At 44.5% G+C, this 19,471-nt stretch overlaps 1 protein-coding gene across 1 annotated transcript; it reads left to right on the top strand.

Annotated features, from left to right (window-relative positions):
• Nucleotides 1-6,186: 6,186 nt before the first annotated feature.
• Nucleotides 6,187-19,366, top strand: LOC124005808 (U4/U6 small nuclear ribonucleoprotein Prp3-like). The gene is made up of 17 exons (XM_046315372.1): nt 6,187-6,358; nt 6,752-6,899; nt 7,108-7,238; nt 9,611-9,778; nt 9,904-9,987; nt 10,133-10,416; nt 10,530-10,651; nt 11,361-11,548; nt 11,725-11,891; nt 12,043-12,125; nt 12,482-12,628; nt 12,779-12,878; nt 13,083-13,196; nt 13,355-13,473; nt 13,684-13,761; nt 18,032-18,087; nt 18,292-19,366. Exons 2-17 carry the CDS (start codon nt 6,755-6,757, stop codon nt 18,439-18,441), a joined length of 2,136 nt encoding a protein of 711 aa, XP_046171328.1. The 5' UTR covers nt 6,187-6,358; nt 6,752-6,754; the 3' UTR covers nt 18,442-19,366.
• The last annotated feature ends 105 nt before the right edge of the window (nt 19,367-19,471 follow it).

The following is a 19,471-nucleotide window of genomic DNA, read 5'->3' as shown; positions in this document are numbered from 1 at the left end:
AGGTATTCCTCTTGTCCAGGTGGGTTAGGGCAGTGTGCAGTGTGGTTGAGATTGCATCATCTGTGGACCTATTTGAGCGGTAAGCAAATTGGAGTGGGTCTAGGGTGTCAGGTAGGGTGAAGGTGATATGGTCCTTGACTAGTCTCTCAAAGCACTTCATGATGACGGAAGTGAGTGCTACGGGGCGGTAGTCGTTTAGCTCAGTTACCTTAGCTTTCTTGGGAACAGGAACAATGGTGGCCCTCTTGAAGCATGTGGGAACAGCAGACTGGTATAGGGATTGATTGAATATGTCCGTAAACACACCGGCCAGCTGGTCTGCGCATGCTCTGAGGGCGCGGCTGGGGATGCTGTCTGGGCCTGCAGCCTTGCGAGGGTTAACATGTTTAAATGTCTTACTCACCTCGGCTGCAGTGAAGGAGAGACTGCATGTTTTCGTTGCAGGCCATGTCAGTGGCACTGTATTGTCCTCAAAGCGGGCAAAAAAAAGTTATTTAGTCTGCCTGGGAGCAAGACATCCTGGTCCGTGACTGGGCTGGGTTTCTTCTTGTAGTCCGTGATTGACTGTAGACCCTGCCACATACCTCTTGTGTCTGAGCCGTTGAATTGAGATTCTACTTTGTCTCTGTACTGACGCTTAGCTTGTTTAATAGCCTTGCGGAGGGAATAGCTGCACTGTTTGTATTCGGTCATGTTGCCAGACACCTTGCCCTGATTAAAAGCAGTGGTTAGTCAGTCCATCCCTGCATGTGAGGAGGATGAATTGGAAAGATGTGTGTGCTTTGTGTGTGAGAGAGCCCGGTGAAAGTGAGAGAAATATGGAGATATAAAAAGAGGTGGAATGAAAGAAAGAGAGAATAAATAATAAAAAACAGAAGTCCACAAAAAAAAATGGTGTTTGTACTATTTGGCTGTACAGCACAGTACAGTTACAGTAGTAGGCCTAGATCATTATAGAACAGCAGTGCACGGGTTCTAAAGCACTACTGCAGTAGTAGTACTAGGGACGGGGAGAGGTGGAGAGGGAAGGAAGGGAGTAGACTAGAGGGTGGAGAGGGGCGGGAGAGCGTTGCATGTAATCCGGCAGACGGGGGATAGCCCCCGGCTCACACTGCAGCTCTCGTGCTCAAACTACTACTACTGGACTCAGATGACCTACATCACGCGCCAGGAGGAAAAGGAGAGAAAGAGGAAAAGGGAGCGCGGAAAGGAATTAACCAAATAAACAAGGCGGCATCTTCAACATTATCCAGTGTTTTCAACCAATTCTATGAATGCATGTCAGTTTGTTTACGCATCAAGTAGTGATTGAGAAAACGCATTAATGCAGTTGTATCTATGTCTCAGTGTATATATTTTATTCGAAATTCAAGTTCAATTGACAAGACCGACCGAGGCTGTAGCCTATAACGTCACTCTACTCCCGACTGGTGGCCGACAATCCAAATTGCAATAAATTAGAGTTGCCTACTACTGGGCTGCGTTCAGTACGAAAAAAAGTAGTTTGACGTTCAATTAAACGGAAACGGGGGTCATGAATTAGCAATTAAAATACGGGGAGGGGTTGTGGATGAAAATTATTGGCTTCCCTGGATGAAAATGATTGGCTTCCCTTTAAATATGTCACTCATTGCTTTCAGCCAAACCCACAAAAACGGAGCAAACATACCTCAAAGTCTGTTCAATAAAAACGGCCAAAGAGTCCAGCCACAAGACATTTACATTACATTACATTTACGTCATTTAGCAGACGCTCTTATCCAGAGCGACTTACAAATTGGTGCATTCACCTTATGACATTCAGTGGAACAGCCACTTTACAATAGTGCATCTAAATCTTTTAAGGGGGGGGGTGAGAAGGATTACTTTATCCTATCCTAGGTATTCCTTAAAGAGGTGGGGTTTCAGGTGTCTCCGGAAGGTGGTGATTGACTCCGCTGAGTTTGTTCCACCATTGGGGGGCCAGAGCAGCGAACAGTTTTGACTGGGCTGAGCGGGAACTGTACTTCCTCAGTGGTAGGGAGGCGAGCAGGCCAGAGGTGGATGAACGCAGTGCCCTTGTTTGGGTGTAGGGCCTGATCAGAGCCTGGAGGTACTGAGGTGCCGTTCCCCTCACAGCTCCGTAGGCAAGCACCATGGTCTTGTAGCGGATGCGAGCTTCAACTGGAAGCCAGTGGAGAGAGCGGAGGAGCGGGGTGACGTGAGAGAACTTGGGAAGGTTGAACACCAGACGGGCTGCGGCGTTCTGGATGAGTTGTAGGAGTTTAATGGCACAGGCAGGGGAGCCCAGCCAACAGCGATTTGCAGTAATCCAGACGGGAGATGACAAGTGCCTGGATTAGGACCTGCGGCGCTTCCTGTGTGAGGCAGGGTTGTACTCTGCGGATGTTGTAGAGCATGAACCTACAGGAACGGGCCACCGCCTTGATGTTAGTTGAGAACGACAGGGTGTTGTCCAGGATCACGCCAAATATTGTCCAGGAAGACTGCTAAATATTTAATAAAATAGCTACCCAGACTATCTGCATTGCCCCTTTTTGCACTAATTTATTTTGACTTATCACATAGTAAACAGTAGCAGCAGCGCTGGCTATCTGTCACTTTATTCCTATTATACATTATGTATATATCTACCTCAATGACCGTATATACCCCTGAATATCGACTCGGTACTAATATAGGGGAAGGGCCCGTAAGAAAGAATGTCACTATTAGTCCACACCTGTTGTTTACGAAGAACGTGACACATTTGATCTGAACGTTTTGGGGGGAACGTGCCGTTCAGTACAAATCTTTACGAAACGTAGCAAAGGTTCAATCGAACTGAACACACTCTTGTACTCAAGTGACAAACTGCTACAACAAGACAGTCATCTGTGTCAAATGCACGGTGAGTGGAAAATTGTAGACTACCTCTGGAAAATCTGTATTCTGTATTCTGCCTGCAGCATAGGCACTTTTTGTTATCTTTGTCCTCACCCCCCTATCTAAAAAACCTATTGCAGCCCTCATCCTCCACATACAACACCAGTTCTGCCAGTCACATTCTGTTAAAGGTCCACAAAGCACACATCCCTGGGTCGCTCCTCTTTTCAGTTCGCTGAAGCTAGTCTTCATTCAAAGACTACATTTTGGACACGCTTACTGACAGTTGTGGTTGCTTCGCGTGATGTATTTCTGTCTCGACCTTCTTGCCCTTTGCACGGTTGTCTGGGCCCAATAATGTTTGTGCCGCTATCATGTTGTGTTTTCATGTGTTGCTCAGTGGCGGTTCTAGACCATTTCAACTGGGGTGGCCAAGCTGGGGCCAGTTACATTAGACGTTATTGTAGTCACATTGTTTTCTTCACTGCATTGCAGGCAAAAGACCATGTAATCATTCGTAATCATTCCACAATTTATTTGCATTTCCATTATAATTTACATTTGCATTACATATTCAGTATCAGGTCACATCAACTGTATTCTCCAGTTTTTGTGTTTTTTTTGTTGCAAAAAGATCAGCAAATTCATCTAGACTCAAGGCCTTTGTCCTCCTTGACTCAATACTTAATACACCCAAATTGCTTAATCTGTCATCTGACATTGTGGACCTGAGATACGTTTTCATCAGATTTAGTGCAGGGGCTTCTCTTTGAAAAACACATCACTTGTAGGGTTTAGAGTTTGGATGCCATTCATAATGTCACAGTGTTTGAGCATATGATCTAAAACAGGGTAGAAAAGGATTGTACGAAAACTGCCTTTTTCTTGTTCTGAATCTGACCCACTGTACTGAGTACAGAGTCTCCATTAAATTGAGAGCTTTTTTGGTCATTTTGCAGGGGGGTGTATTGCAGTATCACATTGCTCAGCTGTGTTCAACACTTCATTCCATAGGTAATCAAAAAATGACTCATCCCTGTAGTCATTCAAAGTTTGAACTAAGGCTTCAACTAAATCAACAGCCTTTGACAGGTCAAGTGATGAAGACTGTAGCATATCTGATAGAAATGTTGCTTCTCCAAACACTTTATGGAGTGTAACAAGGCACACAATGAATTGTAAATCTACCTGTGCAAGCAGACCTCGTGCCTCAACAGATCTGTCACCATTGTGTTCTTGGACTATGTCTTGCAGGACTCGCTTAATGGCAGGTAATCTATCCATAATAGTATGTAGAGCCATATATCGACATGCCCGGTGAGTGTCACTTAGTCTCTGAAGCTCCCTAGGTGCACCTGGGTACATCTCTTTTTGTATGCTAAGCCATTTTTGATGCACATATGACCTGGATGTGAAGACGTAAAGTCTTTCTAGTAAGGAGAAGAACTGTCCGACCTCAGGGACAGCTTTGACTGTATCCACTAAAACTAAGTTTAGACAATGTGCACTGCAGTGGATGTAAAAGGCTTTGCTTGTTCTTCAATGTGTGCCTGGATGCCTGAATGCTTGCCACTCATAACAGAAGCACCGTCATTTGCTTGGCCTACTAGGTTGTTTTTGTATTCAAGACCATGACTTTCTAATATGTTTATGATTCTGTCAGTAAGCCCTGTTGCATCTAGTCAATCAGCAGATTCAAAGCGGAGAAAGCTCTCATGGACAACTCCTCTGAAATAGTACATGAGTACTAGAGATATCTGCTCCTTTTTAAAACATTTATTTTTTATTTTTACTTCTTTTGTTTTGTCTGCCATTATGCGAAAGACATCACTGTTTTTCACTTCTATAATTTTTGTTCAAACCATGTCTGCCAAACACTTCAGAATATCATTCTGAATCCCTTTGCTTATATTTTTCCATTATGAATGGAAGTCAACCTTTTTTTCCACAGTTGCGTCATGCTTAGCTATTGTTTCTAGGATTGCCATGGAGTTCCCTTTATTATCTGACTCTGCAGACTCATCGTGTCCTCTTTCTGCAATGTTTTGTGTGGCTGTAAGTAGTAGTACTTCTATTGTTTTAATATTGTCCCGATTTTCTTGAACCGGTTTGTTGTGTTCCTTGTTTAGGGCATTTACCAGTGTTGCATTACTTTGTACAGCTTTCTGATAGTCTCTCCATGTAATCATTGCTTGTTTGTGCTGCTCAGACTTTGCATGAACTGCAAATCCCCCCCTTTCAGTTGTTAAAACCCAAATGTGAATCAAATACAGTCAGACTTTGCGAGGGCTAAAATGCCTGCAGCCATAACAAGACCCAGAGCCTGATTCTTTTGAATATTCAAGGCAGGGGTGGATATGGTACCAGGCCGCCTTGAAGCTCCTCCTCCGGTCCCCCATCAGAGTTCTTGGGTATATGTTCATCATTGGCTGCACCGGTGGGTCCTCTCGGGATTTGCTGATATCTGCCAAAGAAAAATATATATAATTAAAAGTATCTATTTGGGCAATTTTAGATATACCATTGCCACCAGGCAACTTCTGAAATCCATCTGATATCTATAATCACAAGCCCAACAGCATGTTAAATAAGAATCATTTCTATACACCATTTAAACTGACTAATTGCACTGCTTTACAAGTAACCACATATTTATTCAACATCACATCAACCATCTGGCTCTGTCTCACTGTCTGCCTTGATGTCCTTCTTTCTCTTCATTTTTGGTGAAAACTAAAGAGCAAAAGCAATGGGGACCACACGTATGAATTAATTTACTTAAAATAACTGACTTGCTAGGTAACTACCTTTATGTCTAACCGTTTCACGTTACAATGCGTGTGGTTTAATTAAAACACTCAGCACCATGAGTTTGTTGATCATATATTTTATCCTTTTTCATACTGACACAAAGTAACAAACAGGCAGGTTAAGCTGATTTTACGTTACACTTCTATAATGCATTTAATACAAATACAACATATTAACAATTACTCCCCTCTATATTCCGCCCCCCCAGGACCGCTAGTGGTGTTGCTGCCATGATATGTTGTTGTTTTTAGGTCTCTCTTTGTTTAGTGTTGTGGTGTCTCTCTTGTCGTGATGTGTTTTGTCCTATATTTTATTGTACATTTTTAATCCCAGCCCCCGTCCCCGCAGGAGTGATTTTGGTTGGCCGTCATTGTCAATTAGAATGTGTTCTTAACTGACTTGCCTAGGTAAATAAATAAAAACGATTATTCACGCATTGATTTTATGATTGATTTACGATAGGCGGCAACAACGAACAAGTACTAACAGTAGAAGAAGTTACCTCACTTGTTTCCGCTTCCGGGTTCTGAATTCAGAACGTCGTGTGAACGCCGCGCTAACAGAAAGTTTATTCACAGCGGCTTGGATTTATTATGTATTTCAATCTTTTAATATTAATGTTTTAGAATATAATTGATATAAGAGAATATATTTACCTGGTAAGGACGAAATCGTCTGGTTGGTAAGTTGATCTCACACGGGGGAATCAGACAGTTGTAGCTTGCTAGCTCGCTACAAGAGTTCAATGCTAGCTAGTAGTTGAGACAGCTAGCAAGTTAACTAGTAGTTGAGCCCTAACTAGTTAGCCAACACTGGCAAAAATCTGTGTTGACAGGTGAAATGTGAATAAGCAAGGGACACAAAAACAGCAAATGTTTGTTAACTTGGCAAGCAAACTAATCATAATTTTTAGTAGCTAACTTAACGTTAGCTGGGCAGATACACGTGACACTGGTCTGTTTGTCAACTCTGCGGTTCACCTATCCATGCCACTAAGGTTAACGTTAGCTACTTGGCTAGCTAAGAAGTTTGTCTGTTTCAGTTTGTTTGTTTACCGACTACCATTGTGTTGTAGACGATGTCTCTTCCTAAACGGGAGGTGGAGGAGCTACGGCCCTGGGTGGAACGGACCGTGAAGAAGGTGCTGGGGTTCTCTGAGCCTACGGTCGTTACTGCGGCCCTGCACTGTGTAGGCAAGGGCCTGGACAAGAGGAAGACCACGGGTGTGTGAGAGGGGGATTATGAGGGCAGTTGGTGTGTGACATGTTACACTGAAATTATGGCAGAAAAGCTGTGTTGTACACTATCTGTTTTGTTAGCCTATTTTTCCAGAACGTCTGTTTTTTTTGTGGGTCTGACTCAAATAGATAACTGTTCAGTAGTCTTTAAATGTTGTATTTGACCCTTGACTCCTAACCTTTGACCCATTAGACCAGCTGCGTCCATTCCTGGATGAGTCTGCCGGTGGGTTCGTGGAGAGACTATTTGAGGCCCTGGAGGAGAGCCGCAATTCCCGTGGGAACAAGGGTGCTGGGGAGAGGAATCGCAAGAGAGACCTGAAGGTAGACCTCACCACACACTGCTGCTGCTGTTGTACCACACATTCCACGTGAACCTGTATCCTGTAACCAGTAGCTACCTACATGTTTAGACCATGGAGATGGAACACATTAACCTGTATCCTGTAACCAGTAGCTACCTACATGTTTAGACCATGGAGATGGAACACATTAACCTGTATCCTGTAACCAGTAGCTACCTACATGTTTAGACCATGGAGATGGAACACATTAACATGTATCCTGTAACCAGTAGCTACCTACATGGTTAGACCATGGAGATGGAACACATTAACCTGTAGGCTGTAACCAGTAGCTACCTACATGTTTAGACCATGGAGATGGAACACATTAACCTGTATCCTGTAACCAGTAGCTACCTACATGTTTAGACCATGGAGATGGAACACATTAACCTGTATCCTGTAACCAGTAGCTACCTACATGTTTAGACCATGGAGATGGAACACATTAACCTGTATCCTGTAACCAGTAGCTACCTACATGTTTAGACCATGGAGATGGAACACATTAACATGTATCCTGTAACCAGTAGCTACCTACATGGTTAGACCATGGAGATGGAACACATTAACCTGTAGGCTGTAACCAGTAGCTACCTACATGTTTAGACCATGGAGATGGAACACATTAACCTGTATCCTGTAACCAGTAGCTACCTACATGTTTAGACCATGGAGATGGAACACATTAACCTGTATCCTGTAACCAGTAGCTACCTACATGTTTAGACCATGGAGATGGAACACATTAACCTGTATCCTGTAACCAGTAGCTACCTACATGTTTAGACCATGGAGATGGAACACATTAACCTGTATCCTGTAACCAGTAGCTACCTACATGTTTAGACCATGGAGATGGAACACATTAACCTGTATCCTGTAACCAGTAGCTACCTACATGTTTAGACCATGGAGATGGAACACATTAACCTGTATCCTGTAACCAGTAGCTACCTACATGTTTAGACCATGGAGATGGATCACATTACCCTGTAGCCAGTAGCTACCTACATGTTTAGACCATGGAGATGGAACACATTACCCTGTAACCAGTAGCTACCTACATGTTTAGACCATGGAGATGGAACACATTAACCTGTATCCTGTAACCAGTAGCTACCTACATGTTTAGACCATGGAGATGGAACACATTAACCTGTATCCTGTAACCAGTAGCTACCTACATGTTTAGACCATGGAGATGGAACACATTAACCTGTATCCTGTAACCAGTAGCTACCTACATGTTTAGACCATGGAGATGGATCACATTACCCTGTAGCCAGTAGCTACCTACATGTTTAGATCATGGAGATGGAACACATTACCCTGTAACCAGTAGCTACCTACATGTTTAGACCATGGAGATGGAACACATTAACCTGTATCCTGTAACCAGTAGCTACCTACATGTTTAGACCATGGAGATGGATCACATTACCCTGTAACCAGTAGCTACCTACATGTTTAGACCATGGAGATGGAACACATTAACCTGTATCCTGTAACCAGTAGCTACCTACATGTTTAGACCATGGAGATGGATCACATTACCCTGTAACCAGTAGCTACCTACATGTTTAGACCATGGAGATGGATCACATTACCCTGTAACCATTAGCTACCTACATGTTTAGACCATGGAGATGGAACACATTAACCTGTATCCTGTAACCAGTAGCTACCTACATGTTTAGACCATGGAGATGGAACACATTACCCTGTAACCAGTAGCTACCTACATGTTTAGACCATGGAGATGGAACACATTAACCTGTATCCTGTAACCAGTAGCTACCTACATGTTTAGACCATGGAGATGGAACACATTAACCTGTATCCTGTAACCAGTAGCTACCTACATGTTTAGACCATGGAGATGGAACACATTAACCTGTATCCTGTAACCCGTAAGCTAGCTACCTACATGTTTAGACCATGGAGATGGAACACATTAACCTGTATCCTGTAACCAGTAGCTACCTACATGTTTAGACCATGGAGATGGAACACGTTAACATGTATCCTGTAACCAGTAGCTACCTACATGTTTAGACCATGGAGATGGCACAGATGTCAGAAGGCATTGAATGGGTGTAAAAGATAGGCTAGGTGAGTTTCTACCATTATCAGAGATTTCAACTCAGTAACTCGTTTATCTACAGAAAGTCATTGTCTCAAGGATGAATCTTTATTATGTTAGCGTCATACATATCTCCCCTGGGAGCAGGAAACAGTGAGTGGATATTCCCCAGGAGGTTGTTTAAATTACTCATTGCATTGGTTAGATAGCTTGGCTGTGCCTCTGGCTAAGCCTCAGGCCATTGCCACCTACTGATGTTCCCCCAGGATGTGTTTGGTGATGAGGTGGAGTTGGGTGCAAGGCGGGACGTCCCTGAGGCAGGAGATGGTGTGCCGGTGAAGAGGAAACGTGTCCCCCGCTTCGAGGAGGTGGAGGAACCAGAGGTCCTACCTGCACCCCCTACTGAGAGCCCTGTCATGCTCACTAAAATACAGGTAGTCACACACACACACTGTTTCCCATATGAAACACGCATGTACCAAGATCCTGCTTCACACACAGACGTGTCACAATCCTTGTGAAATGAATCAGTGTTCATTCCCCCTCTCTCTGTCCTCAGATCAAACAGATGATGGAGGCTGCCACCAGACAGATAGAGGAGAGGAAGAAACAGCTGAGCTTCGTCCCAGTGTCTTCCCAGCAGGTGAGACTAATCTTCCTCCACTTTCTCCCTCTCTTGAAGGATCTGCTGTCTTTTCCCCTCCTTATAAATTAAAAGTGTAGATGTCTGACAGATATTGTGGACTTGTGTTGTTACTGTCTCATCACAATCTTCTGTCCCCCTCCAGAGGCTGCCCCTGCCCACTCCCCAGCCAGACCCCACCTTCGCCTCTCATCTTCTCCCCGCTCCCTCTGCCCCCTCCTCGGGCTCGGCCCAGTCCATCGCTCCCTCCCAGGCAGCTACTTTCATGAACGATGCCATCGAGAAGGCTAGGAAGGCTGCAGAGCTACAGGCCCGCATCCAGTCGCAGTTAGCCATGAAGCCTGGTATACTGGGAGCCATTGGGAACACTGGAGGACCTCATAACCTAGTGGCGCTGGCTAACCTACACGCCATGGGGATAGCACCACCGTGAGTATAGCATACACCACAGACCCAACTTTAGACACTTCCACAAATACATGTCATACTACAGGGAGGCTTAACACATGTATGTCATCTGCGTTTGTGTGTGTTGGGTGTAGGAAGGTGGCGGAGGCCCGTGAGTCAAACAAGCCGGCCCCTCTGATTCTGGATGATATGGGTCGGACCGTGGATGCCAGCGGCAACGAGGTGGAGCTAACACACCGCATGCCCACCCTCAAAGGTACAACACTCCTCTACGGTCACAATCAGCATGCTCTATTCCCCGATCTTCAGTCACCTATCTGACTGTTCATTCATCTCCTCTCCATCCACAGCTAATATCTGACTGTGTTCATTCATCTCCTCTCCATCCACAGCTAATATCTGACTGTGTTCATTCATCTCCTCTCCATCCACAGCTAATATCTGACTGTGTTCATTCATCTCCTCTCCATCCACAGCTAATATCTGACTGTGTTCATTCATCTCCTCTCCATCCACAGCTAATATCTGACTGTGTTCATTCATTTCCTCTCCATCCACAGCTAATATGACTCTCCATCAACAGCTAATATCTGACTGTGTTCATTCATCTCCTCTCCATCCACAGCTAATATCTGACTGTGTTCATTCATCTCCTCTCCATCCACAGCTAATATCTGACTGTGTTCATTCATTTCCTCTCCATCCACAGCTAATATGACTCTCCATCCACAGCTAATATCTGACTGTGTTCATTCATCTCCTCTCCATCCACAGCTAATATCTGACTGTGTTCATTCATCTCCTCTCCATCCACAGCTAATATGACTCTCCATCCACAGCTAATATCTGACTGTGTTCATTCATCTCCTCTCCATCCACAGCTAATATCTGACTGTGTTCATTCATCTCCTCTCCATCCACAGCTAATATCTGACTGTGTTCATTCATCTCCTCTCCATCCACAGCTAATATCCGTGCGGTGAAGAGGGAGCAGTTCCGTCAGCAGTTGAAGGAGAAGCCTGGCGAGGACCTGGAGTCCACGATCTACTTTGACGGGCGGGTTAACATAGCACCCGCCCAGCGAGCCAAGAAGGGCTTCAAGTTCCATGAGCAGGGACGCTTTGAGAAGATCGCCCAGAGGATCAGAACTAAGGTACCAAATCTGACCCCTGGCCCGTCACCTTCCACCTCTCACCATAGCCTTTTATTATTTTGAAAGCGTTTCACAACAATTGATCAATACACAGAAAGGAACAACTATTTGTAGAGTGTAACATTAACTGCAAAATGGAAATGAAACAACCAAAACCACCTCCGTCGCCTGTCCAGGCCCAGTTGGAGAAGCTGCAGACAGAGATTGCCCAGGCAGCCAAGAAGACTGGGATCCAGGCCTCCACCAAGCTGGCCCTCTTTGCCCCCAAGAAGATGCTGGGGGATGGGCAGGTGCCCATCATTGAGTGGTGGGACTCGTACATCCTCCCCTCCAACATTGACCTGTGAGTCTTTACACATTTAATCCCCACTTAACTAACTCAATATAGTCATCCTAACACCTATATCCAAGTTGTATACCTTTGAGGAATTGTCATAAGTCTTCCACTGTTTTCCAGATTTCTTGTTGTGCTGATCACATCTCTTCTCTCTCAGATCCACAGAGACCAATTTTGTGGCGATGGAGTTGTTTGGCGTCACAAACCTGGTGGAGCACCCTGCTCAGATCAGCCCCCCAGGTAACCACACACATCCCTTCTTTGATGTTACCTTTATGTCAAGCTCCCAATAAGGGCTCCTGGATATTAGTCAGTGGGTTAGATTCATCTCACCCGGCTGCCTGTGTAGGTGTGTTTTGCATGGGCTGAAAGTTGACTGCGTTCTGTTTGGAACGGGGCTGCCGCCCAGGTGTGACCCAGGGGACCTGTTCAAGGCGAAGTCGGCTCAAAACAAAAGTGACCTAATTAAGCGCGTGGAGTAATGACATATTTTATGGAAAAGAGCGCCATGCCGCCTTGTTGACAACCTTACCGAGAGGGGTAGATTACTGTTCGGTTTGAGAAGGCAGCTCTAAGTGTTGGTCTCCTCTCTCCAGTGGACACAGACAAGCCAGGAGTGACTCTGGGAGTGTATCTGACTAAGAAGGAACAGAAGAAGCTGAGGAGACAGACTCGCAGGGAGGGACAGAAAGAGCTTCAGGAGAAGGTCCGACTGGGGCTCATGCCCCCCCCAGAACCTAAAGGTAGGATAGAGACCAGGGCTGTTGAAGTAATGCTGCTGCTCTTTTCTCTTCAATGTAAAGTTTTACTGAGTGGTAGTCCCGTTTGAGGCCTGTGTTCCTCTCCTCCCCGTTTCAGTGCATCTCTGATCTTGAGTGTGTTTGTCTCGTCAGTGCGCATCTCTAACCTGATGAGAGTGCTGGGTACTGAGGCAGTACAGGATCCCACTAAGGTAGAGGCCCACGTCAGAGCACAGATGGCCAAGAGACAGAAGTAAGTCAAACCACTACACATTCCCCTCTTTTCTCTTACCCCTCCCTCATTTATTAACCCATTTCTCTTTCCTCTCTCTCCCCCCTCTTTTCTGCCTCCCATCTATCACTGCTCCCATTTCACCCACTTCCTGACCATTTCTGTCCTCTCCCACCATATGACATCTCTCACTACATAACCAGCTGTCTGTGTGTTTGTCCTCAGGGCCCATGAGGAGGCCAATGCAGCCCGGAAGCTCACAACCGAGCAGAGAAAAGAGAAGAAGGTGAAGAAGCTGAAAGAGGACCTGAGTCTTGGAGTTCACATCTCAGTCTATAGGTGAGTTAGGGTTTGTCTCTGGATAGCGTAAGGTTTTGTGTGCATGTTATAGTGTTTAGGTATGTCTCTGTGCACAGGTAACTATTTACGGCTTAATGTGTCCGTGTGTCTTTCCTACTCATTCGTACTTGCTCGCTCACCCCTTCGCTTTCCCTCAGGATCCGTAATCTCCACAACCCGGCTAAGAAGTTTAAGGTGGAAGCTAACGCCAACCAGCTGTACCTGACGGGCACCGTGGTGCTACACCGAGACGTCAACATGGTGGTGGTGGAGGGAGGTGAGAGAGGGGTGGCTGGAGGGGAGGGGTCCATATTAGTCTCTTTAAATGGGGTCTACTTTCACTGAGTGAACTATTCAAGTTGCCTTTAATTACCATGAATTACTCATGAAAATCTCATAACATTTCTTATGACTTGTTTCTGTGAATGGGTTCTTCTTTTCCCCAGAGTTAACTACATGACTGATCATGCATGTACTGTTCTCTCAGGTCCCAAAGCCCAGAAGAAGTTCAAGAGGCTCATGTTGAGCAGAATCAAATGGGAAGAACACAACTCCAAGAGAGATGGTGAGAATGTAATTTATATATTCAGTACCAGTCAAAATGTTGGGCACCTACTCATTCAAGGGTTTTTCTTTTTATTTGTACCATTTTCTACATTGCAATATAATAGTGAAGACGTCACAACTATGAAATAACACATATGGAATAATGTAGTAACCAAAAAAGTGTTAAACAAATCTAAAATATATTTTAAGTCTTAGATTCTTCAATGTAGCCACCCTTTGTCTTAATGACAGCTTTGGACACTCTTGGCTTTCTCTCAACCAGCTTCATGAGGTATGCTTTTCTAACAGTCTTGAAGGGGTTTCCACTGAGCACTTGTTGCCTGCTGTTCAACTCATCCCAAACCATCTCAATTGGGTTGAGGTCGGGTGATTGGAGGCCAGGTCATTTGATCAAATCAAATGTAATTATATTGCCCTTCGTACATCAGCTGATATCTCAAAGTGCTGTACAGAAACCCAGCCTAAAACCCCAAACAGCAAGCAATGCAGTTGTAGAAGCACGGTGGCTAGGAAAAACTCCTAGGAAGAAACCTAGAGGAACCAGGCCATGAGGGGTGGTCAGTCCTCTTCTGGCTGCCGGGTGGAGATTATAACAGAACATGGCCAAGATGTTCAAATGTTCATTAATGACCAGCATGGTCAAATAATAATAATCACAGTAGTTGTCGAGGGTGCAACAAGTCAGCACTTCAGGTGCTGAACAGTTGAAACTGGAGCAGCAGCACGGCCAGGTGGACTGGGGACAGCAAGGAGTCCTCATGCCAGCAAGGAGTCCTCATGCCAGCAAGGAGTCCTCATGCCAGCAAGGAGTCCTCATGCCAGCAAGGAGTCCTCATGCCAGCAAGGAGTCCTCATGCCAGCAAGGAGTCCTCAGGCCAGCAAGGAGTCCTCAGGCCAGCAAGGAGTCCTCAGGCCAGCAAGGAGTCCTCAGGCCAGCAAGGAGTCCTCAGGCCAGCAAGGAGTCCTCAGGCCAGCAAGGAGTCCTCATGCCAGCAAGGAGTCCTGAGGCATGGTCCAAGGAGCTCAGGCCAGCAAGGGCATACTTAAATTCCACAGGACACCGGATAAGACAGAAGTACTCCAGATATAACAGACTGACCCTAGCCCCCAGCACAAACTACTGCAGCATAAATACTGGAGGCTGAGACAGGAGGGGCAGGAGACACTGGGTCCTGCCCCCGGACAGGCCAAACAGGAAGGTCCCCACCCACTTTGCCAAGGGGTAGCCCCCAGACCACTAGATGGATATCTTCAACCACCAACTTACCATCCTGAGAAAAGGCTGAGTATAGCCCACAAACATCTCCGCCACGGCACAACCCTGACAGGTTGATCACATCAGTGACTCAACCCACTCAAGTGAGGCACCCCTTTGATGCAGCACTCCATCACTCTCCTTGGTCAAATTACCCTTACACAGCCTGGAGGTGTGTTTTGGGTTATTGTCCTGTTGAACAACAAATGATAGTCCCACTAAGCCCAAACCAGATGGGATGACGTATGGCGGTAGAATTAGGTGGTAGCCATGCTGTGCCTTGAATTCTAAATAAATCACTGACCGTGTCGCCAGCAAAGCACCATCACACCAAACCTCCATGCATCAAAGGGGTCCACAGGCCAGATCAAGGGTTCACCTACTCAGGCTCAGCAAGGGGTTCAAAAAACTCATTTGGACTCCAGACCAAAACTACATGGTTTAATGTCCATAGCCAGTGGCCAGCAAGGGGTCCTTCAGTTCAAATCCCGGCTGACAAGGTACAAATCTGTTGTTCTGCCCCTGAACAGGCAGTTAACCCACTGTTCCTAGGCCGTCATTGAAAATAAGAATTTGTTCTTAACTGACTTGCCTAGTTAAATAAAGGTAAATAAAAAATGTCCATTGCTCGTCTTTCATGACCCAAGCAAGTCTCTTCTTCTTATGGGTGTCCTTTGGTAGTGGTTTCTTTGCAGCAATTTGATCACGAAGGCCTGATTCACGCAGTCTCCACTGAACAGTTGATGTTGAGATGTCTGTTAGTTGAACTCTTTGAACCATTTATTTGGCCTGCAGTTTGAGGCTGGTAACTAATGAACTTATCCTCTGCAGCAGAGGTAACTCTGGGTCTTCCTTTCCTGTGACGGTCCTCATGAGAGCCAGTTTCATCATAGAGCTTGATGGTTTTTGCGACTGCACTTGAAGAAACTTTCAAAGTTCTTAATTTCCGTATTTACTGACCTTCATGTCGTCAAGTAATGATGGGCTGTCGTTTCTCTTTGCTTATTTGAGCTGTTCTTTTCATGACATGGACTTGGTCTTTTACCAAATATGGCTATCTTCGGTATACCCCCACCAACCTTGTCACAACACAACTGATTGGCTCATAAAATACTAAAAAACAGCAACAAATCAACTCCAAGTGATTGTAATTTTTGCAAATCTGTTCAAGTATTCCGAACATAAAAGATGTATACAGTGGCAAGAAGTATGTGAAACCTTTGGAAATACCTGGATTTCTGCATCAATTGGTCATAACTTAATCTGATCTTCATCTAAGTCACAACAATAGACAAACACAGTCTGCTTAAACTAATATACTCAAACAATTATACACTTTCATGTCTTTATTGAACACACTGTGTAAACATTCACAGTGCAGGGTGGAAAAAGTATGTGAACCCTTGGATTTAATAACTGGTTGACCCTACATTGGCAGCAATAACCTCAACCAAATGTTTTCTGTATTTGCGGATCAGACCTGCACAACGGTCAGGAGGAATTTTGGGCCATCCCTCTTTACAAAACTGTTTCAGTTCAGCAATATTCTTGGGATGTTTGGTGTGAACCCCTCTCTCAAGGTCATGCCACAGCACCTCAATCAGGTTAAGGTCAGGACTCTGACTGGGCCACTCCAGAAGGCCTATTTTCTTCTGTTGAAGCCATTCTGTTGTTGATTTACTTCTGTGTTTTGTGTTGTTGTCCTGTTGCATCACCCAACTTCTGTTGAGCTTCAATTGGAGGACAGAGCCTTACATTCACCTTCAAAACATCTTTATAAACTTGGGAATTCATTTTTCCCTCTGTGATAGCAAGCTGTCCAGGCCCTGCAGCAGCCAGCAAAGCAGCCCCAAACCATGATGCTCCCTCCACCATGCTTTACAGTTGGGATGAGGTTTTGATGTTTGTGTGCTGTAATGTTTTCTTTCCACACACAGTGTTGTGTTCCTTCCTTCCAAACAACTCAACTTTAGTTTCATCTCTCCACAAAATATTTTGCCAGTAGCGCTGTGAAACATCCAGGTGCACTTTTGCAAACTTCAGACTTGCAGCAATGTTTTTGGACAGCAGTGTCTTCTTCCGTGGTGCCCTCCCATGAACATCATTCTTGTTTTGTATTTTACGTATCGTAGACTCGTCAACAGAGATGTTTGCATGTTCCAGAGATTTCTGTAAGTCTTTAGCTGACACTCTAGGATTCTTCTTAACCTCATTGAGCATTCTGTGCTGTGCTCTTGCAGTCATCTTTGCAGGATTGTCAATTTGTATTGACAATTTGTCTTACCGTGGTCTGATGAACATCAAGGCTTTTAGAGATACTTTTGTGAACCTTTCCAGCTTTATGCAAGTCAACAATTCTTCATCTTAGGTTTCTGAGATCTATTTTGTTCAAGGCATGGTTTACATCGGGCAATGCTTGTGAATAGCAAACTCACATTTTGTGAGTTTTTTTTTTATAGGGCAGGGCAGCTCTAACCAACATCTCTCATCTCATTGATTGGAATCCAGGTTAGCGGACTCCTGACTCCAATTAGCTTTTGGAGCAGTCATTAGCCTAGGCGTTCATACTTTTTCCAACCTACACTGTGAATGTTTAAATTATGTATTCAATATAGACAAGAAATACAATTTGTTATTAGTTTAAGCACACTGTTTGTCTATTGTTGTGACTTCGATGAAGATCAGATCTAATTTGATCAATTTATGCAGAAATCCAGGTAATTCCAAAGGGTTCACATACTTCTTCTTGCCACTGTATGTGATTGTATACAAATGTAAGCATGGTTTGAAATGATTGTTGTAGTCAAATGTTATGTCTGTATGGGCTTCTTGAGGTCAATTTGCAAATGATTTGTAATTATGTTCTGCCCCCCTGACCATCTGCTTAAGAAAAAATGGGCCCACAGCTGAATCTAGTTGATGATCCACACTTTGTCTTATTGTTTATATTACATAATACTTCACTGTACTTGTTGTGGTTCTGAATCCTTTTCCTTTCTCCTCTGTCTGTCAGATCCAGATGCAGACGATGAGACCAAGAAGAACAACAGATGCAGCCTGGTCTGGGAGGTGAGTGGTTAACCATTACATCTTATTTCACTAATGCTCCAGGAGTGTAATGCATGCTTCATATAATAATCATGTTCATCTTGGACAACTGGCTTCTTTAAAATTGATTAATTGTAAACACAGTATAGACTGATCTAACCTTGTCTTTCCTCCCCTGCTGTTTTCTCTCCTGCCTCCATCTGTCCCCTCTCCTCCTCCTCCCAGGGCACGGCTAAGGAGCGTAACTACGGGGAGATGAAGTTTAAGCAGTGTCCTACAGAGAACATGGCTAGAGAACACTTTAAGAAGCACGGAACAGAACACTACTGGGACCTGGCTCTGAGCCAGAGTGTGCTGGAGAGCACTGATGACTGAAGGGAGAGCATCACTAGAAAGCTGAGGAGGCAGAAGGATCCCTTACCACTGACCCAGGGTCCGATAGTTGTTCATCCTCATAATGGTTAGGAGTTATCTGATCCTGGATCAGTGGTGAAGCGCATTGTTACTTTGTGCACCAGAGACATGCAAAGGTCAGGGGTGATTCTACCCCTCTTACAGATACATTCACAACCCCAACCCAGCCTTGTATGGCTGACTGCTTGCCTGTTATTGTGTGGTGACTTGACTTAAGGCAGGGAGGGAGACTGATTGGGAGTGAAGGAATGAAAGGAAGTGCTGGTTAGAGAATGGATGAGGGCGAGGTCGTAGATTAGGTGGGATATATGGGGTGTGTATAGATATTATTGAGCGAGGTGTACACTGTTCTGCAATCACATTTTGTGGAAGAGTTGATAACATCTTTCTAGCAGTTAGGGTGTCATTCAGGCTGTCAGTTGCTGTGTGTCAGTGTTTAATACTTTGTCTGACATCTCCACTGTGTGTGTGTGTTCTATAGCTTGCTATTGACTTCTCTACCTGACTACAGTTCCTGAGTAAGCCCAGCTGTGGTCCTAATACAGTTCTGAAATATTACCTCAATGTACTATTCCCAAGCAAAAGCCCTGTTTTGAATAAACAAAAACCAACCTATCAACGTAGAAGTAACTAAAGACTTTGAAACGTATGAGATCGTACATTCGACTATGGTTTGTCATTTTTTGGCCTTTTATTGTATTTTTAAAGAAAATTGATACAATTGTTTTTTGTGGAATGACCACATTTAGTGGAATGACCACATTTAGTCAAGTATTGACTGACCCAAAATTGTTTTATTTTCTTTAGATGTTTGTTTTGGATAAAGTGTCTTCCCTTAATGTTCGATCCTGTATATTTAGCCAATAAACACATGCAGTACAATACACTTTGTAATGAAAAATGAAAGCTTTATACCTTTGTGCACTTTTAAAATGATTTTCAGCTGCTGCATTGGATTTGTAACAGTGAGAGGTGACATTTTATAATGCTT

Source organism: Oncorhynchus gorbuscha, linkage group LG19, assembly GCF_021184085.1.
Source record: "Oncorhynchus gorbuscha isolate QuinsamMale2020 ecotype Even-year linkage group LG19, OgorEven_v1.0, whole genome shotgun sequence".
Lineage (NCBI taxonomy): Eukaryota > Metazoa > Chordata > Actinopteri > Salmoniformes > Salmonidae > Oncorhynchus > Oncorhynchus gorbuscha.
This window is presented reverse-complemented; position numbering and strand designations above follow the sequence as displayed.

What these genes read in the sequence shown, in the direction of transcription:
- LOC124005808 (XM_046315372.1), top strand. Translation starts at nt 6,755, where the DNA reads ATGTCTCTTCCTAAACGGGAGGTGGAGGAGCTACGGCCCTGGGTGGAA. An exon ending in GGACAAGAGGAAGACCACGG is followed by an intron (nt 6,900 to 7,107) that starts GTGTGTGAGAGG and finishes TTGACCCATTAG; the next exon opens with ACCAGCTGCGTCCATTCCTG. An exon ending in TCATGCTCACTAAAATACAG is followed by an intron (nt 9,779 to 9,903) that starts GTAGTCACACAC and finishes CTCTGTCCTCAG; the next exon opens with ATCAAACAGATGATGGAGGC.